The sequence below is a fragment of the Chironomus tepperi genome, unplaced genomic scaffold, assembly GCF_022539635.2.
Source record: "Chironomus tepperi strain 1889 unplaced genomic scaffold, CSIRO-AGI_Ctep_v1 contig_26, whole genome shotgun sequence".
In the NCBI taxonomy this organism is placed as follows: Eukaryota; Metazoa; Arthropoda; class Insecta; order Diptera; family Chironomidae; genus Chironomus; species Chironomus tepperi.
Window position 1 is genome coordinate 5254 of NW_027226148.1, and position 9595 is coordinate 14848.

The following is a 9595-nucleotide window of genomic DNA, read 5'->3' on the forward strand; positions in this document are numbered from 1 at the left end:
TTCCATTCTACGTGATCAAATAGTGCTAATATTACATCAACATACCCTAACATCTGTTTTTCGTTTCTTGTTCATCAATTGAAAATTTTCTTCTTACTATGAACTTTTTTTTTGTTTTACGATTATTGCCATGCGAAAAATAAAATTTACTTTCATTTCTATGTGCGCATACAACATCAAAAGGGGAATGTAATACAATGTATGGTCAAATTATTGTGGCTTTTATGATTTTGACCGAGAAATTCTTGTTTTATTGACAATCACACTTTGGCAGCATTTCAACTTTTTATTGCTGTGTTTTATCATTTTAGCTTTAAATTTGTTGTTTTAACGAAATGATGAACTAACGGATTTTTCAAATTCAAATTATATTCGTTAAAATCAACGAAAGTAGTTTTAGACCCCTTTTAGTTGTTTACATTCTTGCAAATTACTGCAATATTTCAAAGTGTGTATTTAATTGAATTTACTGATTATTGTGCATTAAAACTGAATTAATCTTCGTAAAACAACAGCCTGAACAACAAAATTGCAGGAATAAAGCAATATTTATCACAATAATTAAAGGTTTGAGATTTGTAGCAAAAATTCGCTCTGGATCTGTACGAAAAAACCAGAAATCACCACAGAAAAATAATGGAATCTGTTCTTTCATTTATAATGAGTCAATTGCACTTTATATCTGCAAATCATCGTCTAGTCACGACTTGAAATTTCTCAATTCGCAAAAACTATACATCAACAAACTATACACCTCTCATGAACTTCCAGCATGAGCAAATAACCCCAAAAAAATCACTGTAATTTTAACATCCAATCATTCCCTTTAATCAATATCATTTAAATGAACAACATATGCCGAACCCGTGAGTCAGGTTATCACAGCTGCCGCTACACATTAAATTATCAATGATTAAATTGATCGTGCCGCATAATAATCACAAAGTTGTCATAATTATAGTCATTTTGCTGACACTTAAGTTTCTTTATTGCAATATTTTATGGATCTGATTTAAATTTTACATCGAAATGAAGAAATCATTAATTAAATTTAATGACATTGAAATCTTTATTTATTGCCTTTTTTTTTGAGAAATGTGGAGTCATAAAATGATTTAAAGTGAAATGTGAAACATTTTATGGGTTACATGTGAATTTTACAATGGAGTTCAAGGTGACGAATGATATAAAATTTTAGAAAGTGAAATGAAATTTGGAACGTGTATCTAATATTGGAGTTGACTACTAAATTTATATGGGATGCTGACATGTGCTAAAATCATTAGAGGTACTGGGCATCGGGGTCATTAAGAGCACGCTCATACTACGGTCCAGGGCATGCACCTGGCATGTCGAACTAGTTTAATAGTGCCATCTTAGTGATACTTGACCCAATACCAGGCCCTTCATGCTAAATACAACAATTAAACTAATTGATTCCTCTGAAATTTCATAATGTTAAGAACATTCCTCTAAAAATCCCAAACTATTCCAAAAAAAAGTCATAAATAATCTTCACAGCACTTAGAATCTTCAATTGTTTATAGAAAGAAAAAAACTAATCGTGCATGTACGTATGGTTCGAACAGCTTATGTTGCTAACATGATGATAAATCAATTCTACATAGTTTTTTTGTAAACCTCATCAATCGATATCCAAGCTTTGAACTATTCCAATTATTTACGATAAAATATATCCATTCTAAAATTGAAAATTCTATCCATAAAAAAAAATAATGTGAAGTTTTTCCTTGAAATTATGTGTAGTTTGAGCAATTTTAGGTAATATTTATGGTTAAGGCAGTGGTGGGCTACCTGTGTGATGCGACACACTAGTCAAAACTTTGTAGAAATGTCATGAACAGCATGCCAATTGAGGTTTTGGACAAAGCTTACCACCAAGGTGTATCGTGGAACACAGGTTGCACACCCCTGCTCAAAATCATATTTTAAGCTTGTCGAAGAAGGTGTTTCTACTAGGAAATAAATTAATTAACTCCAAACACTTGTGTGTTGAAAGTATCAAGCTCCAATTTCATCACTTGCGAAATTCTTGTAACTTGAGATTCTCTCAGCCATAGAAAAAAAAGTTTATTAAAAATTATTTCCAGCGTGAAAAAGTTATAAGCGAAATAGAACATGATTAAACCACTTAAAAACCCCAAGAACTATATTAATAAAAATTCCTCGACAGTCTCGTAGCTTGTCATCAGTCTCGCAATAACAATAACAAAAGTACGATGTAAATTTTCATGTGTTTCTTAGTCTGAGAACGACATATGAGCGTGTGTGGTTTTGCAATATTAATAATAATAAAAGAAACTCACAAGTTAGTCACTAAAATATTATGCTCTGTTCCTACATACACTCACTTTCACTATTATTCACAATATATTCGCGTTCATCTATTTTGTCATAATTTTTATGCCTTATAAAATCACGAGATTCACAAAATCATTATCAAAAATCAGTCAAGAGGATTGTCATCGACAGATATCCATACATCGTAAATGATTAAGATAAAATTTAAGTTTCATTTTTAACGTATTTTTGAGATTCAAATTTTAACGATTTTTCAAAATTTAAATTGAGTTTCTGATTTTGTGTGTGTGAAAAAGTCGAAAATTATTTATTTAATTTATTTAGTGGTTTTAAGATCGATTAATCAAATGACATTGTAGTATAAATGTAATGTGAAGTATTAGGAATCTATAGTGATCCGAAAATTAATGTGAACATTTATAATTTTAGTGAATTTAAGATTTGAAAAGTTTGTTTACGAAAAAGATTGGCGCAAAAGTGAAGATAATAATTTATACCTGGTATGAATTGTTTTAAACTGTTAAAGAATGATTTTAGTTTGATTAATTTATATTATGTATATTTTAACTATAGTTTTCGTGATCAGTGTTAATATTAGAGATCAATTTATGTCACATTAGTTCTCGACGGCTAAACTGTTTGTAAGTGACAATTTATTTATAATTAAGACAAAACATTTTATTTTATATTTTCCATAGGAAATTTTATTCCGTTTTACAACTTGCCAATAAATGTACTGTAGTTACTAAGCCTTAATCACAGTTTTTATTGGGGAATTAAAATACAGCTGAAGCCGCCGTGACATAAGATAAAATTTCAAACAATTTTAACAACTGGAAGTGAGGAAATTGCTGTAATTGGAATTTAAGATCTAGTGACACATTCAGACAAGAAAATGAGCACCAGCAGGAAGAATAAAGTGTGTTCTCAATGTCAAAGTATCGATGTTAGCATAGTTTGTGCAATAGCTGAGTGTAAAAGAGAATTTTGTCATGATTGTGCTGGAATCGACACGAAGGGGTCAAAATTAGACAACTGGATATGCCAACGTTGTGCAGGATTTTTGAAATCAGAGAGGACATTAAGAAGTGCTGCCAAGAATAGACCAGAACAAGCACTTGCGCCGCGTCAATTGAAATTTGACAATCCGAAGGTATCGAAGAAGGAACACACACGACTTCAACACCGTGAAGATGATGAAAATAAGAAATTGAAAGAGGAAATTGAAGAGATCAAAAGACAACTGGAACTGATGCAACAACAACTCAAGGTTTTAAAGCATGATGTGCAGTTCCATGATATTGATGAAAGAATTCCGGAAACACCAAAACGATCGACAGCGCAGTTAAATGGCAATGCTAGACAGTTTGTTATGGATCAAACTGAAGATGCAACATTTATTGAGCCAACGGAGGATGATCCAGCGGCAAACATTGTCAAGCATCTGGCTGATGCAATTCGAATGTTGCAACCGAATGTACCTGTCAATACGGTGCATAATGGATATGATCCTGACGAGCAGTTGAAGTTAACAATGATACGTGCTTCGCTGCCCGACTTACCGACGTTCAGTGGTGTATTTGAAGAATGGCCATTATTTGAGCGAGTTTATAAAACCACAACCGAGATTGGAAAGTATACAGAAGAACTGAATCATTTAAGGCTGATTAAATGTTTGGACGGTGAAGCGAAAGTCGAATGCCGGCTACTATTGAATGGAATGGCAGGTGGAACTGCTATTATGAACCACCTTAAGTCTGTGTACGGAGATCCGGAGAGGATATTGTCCCGCCAAGTCAAAAGGTTGTTGAAGATGAGAGCACCGAAGGATTTAGAGAAATATCAATTGAAAGAGTTTGTGAGCGAACTGGAATCACTTGTCATCAACGCTGAAAGTTTGGAAAGAGCTGATTTTTTATGTCAACCGACGATAGTAGATCAATTAGTTTTCAAACTGCGTGATAGACATCGTGATGCTTGGGGTGCAATGAAACTCGCCAATCAGAATGTGAATCTGAAAGATTTGTGGAAATATTTGTCGGAGAGATTGAAAGATGCTTCAGCACAGCCACCGACTGAATCTTATGAGTATCGAGCTGGAGATTCAAGACGAATGCACACACATCGTGAAGAACGATTTGAATGTTTGAAATGCAAGAGTTCATCGCACGACTTGCAACATTGTGTTGATTTTAAGAATCTGGTGTTGACTGAGAAGAAGAATTTCTTGCGTTCCAAAGGATTGTGCAATTGTTGTTTGAAGCAAGGTCATCGGTGGAAAGATTGTAAGGCAAAGAGGATGTGCAATATCGATAATTGTAGAGAATTTCATCATCGAGTATTGCATTTGAAATCACAATCCAGTGATGTTAATTGTGAAGCTGAAAAGGAATTCAAGCATTCTAAGCCGGAAGTTCGAGCTGGATCTTCATCACAGTCAAATCCAGCAGAGAGGTCGAATTATCACAAGTCAAGTTCAGTGATGTATAAGATCTTGCCTGTCGTATTGCACGGCAACAATGGAGAGCTAATTGAGACATATGCCTTCTTAGACGACGGATCTTCAGTCACGTTGCTTGATAGAGAGCTTTATGACAAATTAAATGTGAAAGGTGTTCATAGGCCATTGAATTTAAGATGGACTAGCGGCATATGTAGAGAAGAAAGCGAGTCGTACATTTTTGATTGTCAAGTGTCCAGAGGAAAACGAGGAAAGAAATTTCCGTTGAATGGAGTGAGAACAGTGGACCAACTTGACTTAGCATCACAAACGGTTGTGGCAACTGAGTTACAAGAACGATTCAAGCACTTGAGAGGAGTTCCATTGCCAAGTTTTGAAAATGCACAACCAAAGTTGCTGATTGGCTTGAAGAATGTTTCATTTTTAACAACCATGTCATGTAATAATGGTGCTGATGATGAACCTGTTGCAATCAAGACAAAATTAGGCTGGACTGTATTTGGCACTACAAACGACGCATTAGACAATTGCGCTGTTGATAAAATATTCGATGAAGAAAGATTGATGTCAATTAGATGTGATGAGACGTCGGATGAGAGTCTTTGTAATTTTGCTATTGAATCAGCTGGAACAAAGCCTACTGATGATGTACAGATCATGCAAGTGATTCAGAAGCATGACGATGAGAAATTTTATGAAGCTGCTGCTGAGTATCGTAAGAAATTTCCTGACGCTGTTGATGAATCGAATTATAGTGAATCAGCCACACATGAAACAATGGCAACAGGACGAGAAATGAGATTACAAGAAGTGTGGAGAGGTGGCTGCGGTGTAATAAGGATGGTTTTGAACATGTTCTACCTTGGTGCACAGCATTTCACTTTAGTGGATTGCGGATGGAAATTTTTAGAAACAAGCAGTTCATTATTTAGATGTATTGAACCTTAAAGCATTAGAATGTTTTCTTCAGCAGAGCAGAACAAAACGGAAGGGAGCATGTCATCGACAGATATCCATACATCGTAAATGATTAAGATAAAATTTAAGTTTCATTTTTAACGTATTTTTGAGATTCAAATTTTAACGGTTTTCTAAAATTTAAATTAGTTTCTTATTTTTGTGTGTGTGAAAAGTCGAGAAAATTGATTAATTTATTTGGCTTCGAATATTTGAAGTTCATCATCAACACGTGTCTCAAACTTAACTATTTTCCGAAAGTTTGGAAAAAAGCTAAAGTAATCCCGATCCCAAAACCTGGCAAACCAGCAAACGAAGTGAGCAGCTATAGGCCAATAAGCTTGCTTAGTTCACTAAGCAAAATATTGGAGAGAGTATTGCTGAATAGAATAAACGAGCATCTGGAGGATAACAACATCATTCCGACTCAACAGTGTGGCTTTCGCACAGGACGATCAACATCTCACCAACTCATCAAAGTAATCAAAACAGCAAAGGAAAACATAAGCAGGAAGAAATCAACAGGAATGATCTTCCTAGATGTGGAGAAAGCATTTGACAGAGTCTGGCATAACGGACTCTTGTTTAAAATGATCAAATTAGGGTTTCCACTACCTCTTATAAAAACTGTAAGATCTTTCCTAAGTGAAAGAACTTTCTCAGTTTTATTAAAGGTCAGTTCTCAGAAACCAATGAAATCAAATTCGAATACAAAGAACGGTGCTTTCACCAACTCTCTACAACATCTACACATATGATATTGTAAGAGAAACAACTAACAACCTCGCACTCTTCGCAGATGATACTGCATTGTATCATTCTGCAGAAAACTCAACCGATATTGTAACACATCAACTTACACTGGAAGAAAAGTACAACAATACATGAACAAGTAAAATAAATCTCAACAAACAGAAGACTCAAGCCTTATTCATCACAAATAGGTACTCCAGTCAACTTCCAAGAGACAACATCAAATTCCTCAACGAAAACATCAAATGGGAAACCGAAGCTAAATATCTGGGAATGATAATCGACAAGAAGGTAGCATTAAAGCAGCATGTAGAATATGTGACCAACAGAGCTCACACACTGCACTAAGACTACTTTATCCCCTCATCAGCAGGAACTCATCTCGACGTTCGAAACAAACTTCTCATCTATAAGCTAGCCGTGAGACCCATCTTCACATACAACTGTCCAGCATTTTGAACGGATGGCAAAAACACATCTACAAAAACTACAAGTACTACAAAACAAATTCTTGAGAATTGTTCTCAACAAAACAAGATATGAAAGGATATCAGATCTACATACTGAAGCAAAAATACCTCTATTGAGGACTACGTCGGGAAAAAGTTGCAAGCGAATTTCAACACTCGTCCTATGTCGCGAAACACCGAATAAACCACAACATAAATTAAAGCAAAACAATTTCAAAAAAATAAAATCAAAAACTAAGTGATGAATGCGATAAGCCAGAATCCTTAAAAATTTAAATACAAATAAAATGTATCCAAACTTTGTACATAATTAAGTAAAAAATTTAATGAATAAAAAGTTTATTTAAAAAAAAAAAAAAAAAATGATTAATTTATTTAATTAGTGAATTTAAGTTTATTTAAATAGTGACAACTAGCTTAAATGTATTGTATTGAATCAGGAAATCAAAAACGAACCGAAAGATTAATGTGAAATTTATTATTTTGTGAGAGAATTGGAATTTGAGAAGTTTAAATTTGAATATTGAGTTTGTTGACAAAAATTAAAGTAAAAAAAGTTATGATCTTCACTTTATACCTGGTATGAATTGGATTTAAACTGTTAAAGAAAGATTGTAATTTGATTATATTATGCATATTTCTAAATTGTTATTTCCTGATCAATTGTAATCGTAGAGATTAATTTATGTCACAATAGTTCTTGACGGCTAAACTGTTTGTAAGTGACAATTCATTTTTATTTAAGACACCAATTTTATATTTTATACTCTTCATGTGAAATTTTATTCCCTTATACAACATATTCAATAAATGTACTGTCGTTATTAAGCCGGAATCGCAGTTTTTTATTGGGGAATCAAAATACAGCTCAAGCCGCCGTGACATACCATTTTAAATTATAATTCTATGTGGATAGATCTTTCTACTAATATTGCAACTTTTCATCACAATCCTTTATGACTACAAAAAATCAATAAAACACCACCTGTGTGATTGATTTGCTATCATTTTTTTTTTTTTTTTGATAAATAATATAGCAACACACGTTGTGTAAACAATAAAAATTATTAAGTGAGTAAAAATAAACAAGTTTGGATATAGAAAAAGAAATTTTTTAGCACACAAAAAAAAATCGTGATGCGAGATATGCAAACATTCAGCTTAATTGGATTAGCACGGGAATATAATTTTTTTTACATGAAGTGTATCACGGATGTGTGCATTGCAGGTGTCAAACATCAGGGGGATACGTCGAGATTTTGCAGAGATGGAACGTAAATTTTGTTTACTATATTGAAATGTGTATTCAGATTTGAATGGATGAGCGTGATGCGAAGATTAAAAGGCGATTCCATGAGTAAACGGGACTGAAAATTTTTTTAGTACAATTTTTTTTTTTTAACTTTTTCTCTTAAGTTATGCATTTTTAGTTAATTTTTAAAACTCATACAGAATTATTTTTCCATTTTAAATGTGTTTTTAGTACTTAAAGGTCTCTTAATAAAGCTTAATTATGGCTAAAAATGTGGTTTGTGTTTTGCAATAATCAGTCGAAAGTTAACCGTTTTAGTTGTTTTTTCTTCAATTTTCTCCTTAATTACAGTAGTTACAGCACAACAAGATATAATTACAAACCATAGGAGTTTTCAAATGTACATATTTTGTTTGAAATATTGTAGTTAATACACCGAAGTTTAGATTTTTCGAAAAGTTAACCGATTGCTTAGCATTTTAGATGGTTTCTTGTGGTAACTTATACTCTTGTGGTTAAAAATTACATTAATACATAATAGCCCTAACTTTGGATTAAAAGTATAATTAAAGAAATATTCTACAAAAAAACTTTCAAGAGAAATTTTTGAATGCAATTTTACAATATTTTACAAATTTTATTGTATACATTAGTATACAAAATTCCGTATGGTCGAGTGTACTCTGTATGAACACATCTATATATCTTGGTTCACCCGTTCAACATTCATCGTTCACCATCGTGGTTGGACGACAACGTATATGTGATTTTTTTAAGCTGTTTGTTGTCGTTTTATGACAAATGTGATACGGCCATTTGCTGTATATTTGCCAGGACCGGTTTTTCAATAAGTCGAAAACTCCATACAAATATTGGAATTTTTGATCATTTTCCTTTTGAAGGTCCGAATTCAAGTACAGGACTAGAAATATTTTTTTTTTGTAATTTCAATTACTTTCTACACTATTTTGCAAAATTCTATCAAACTTAGAAGTGTCTACTCTACTCAAAGATTAATTAAATTAAATAAGTACTGTGAATATGTAAGATGAATATTTAAGATACTTATGAATGGAAAGTCACATAATTCGCTCAAAACACACTGCTATTACATCAAAAAAATTCGAAATCCACTTACAATCCTTCCCACTAAGCTCCCCAACCCCTCCAATCTTAATAAATCTTCCAAAATCAATCTCATTTTATAGCATAAAATTGTTTTTCTATAATCCCTCCTTTATTTTTCCCACCAAAACAGCCTTCTTCAATTCACATTTATTACGATTAGAGTTTTCAAAACCGAACTTAATTTTCAATGCCGGTTGATACTGCTATTAGTTCTGACGAATATTTGTTCTCTCGAAGAACATTCTTCGTGCA

The 9595-nt window shown here is 33.0% G+C and overlaps 1 protein-coding gene across 1 annotated transcript; it reads left to right on the forward strand.

The window, feature by feature from the left end:
- The first annotated feature begins 3856 nt into the window (after positions 1 to 3856).
- Positions 3857 to 5731, forward strand: LOC139093602 (uncharacterized). Its single transcript, XM_070644367.1, has one exon. The coding sequence runs from the start codon at positions 3857 to 3859 to the stop codon at positions 5729 to 5731; it is 1875 nt and encodes a 624-aa protein (XP_070500468.1).
- The last annotated feature ends 3864 nt before the right edge of the window (positions 5732 to 9595 follow it).

What these genes read in the sequence shown, in the direction of transcription:
- LOC139093602 (XM_070644367.1), top strand. Translation starts at nt 3,857, where the DNA reads ATGATACGTGCTTCGCTGCCCGACTTACCGACGTTCAGTGGTGTATTT.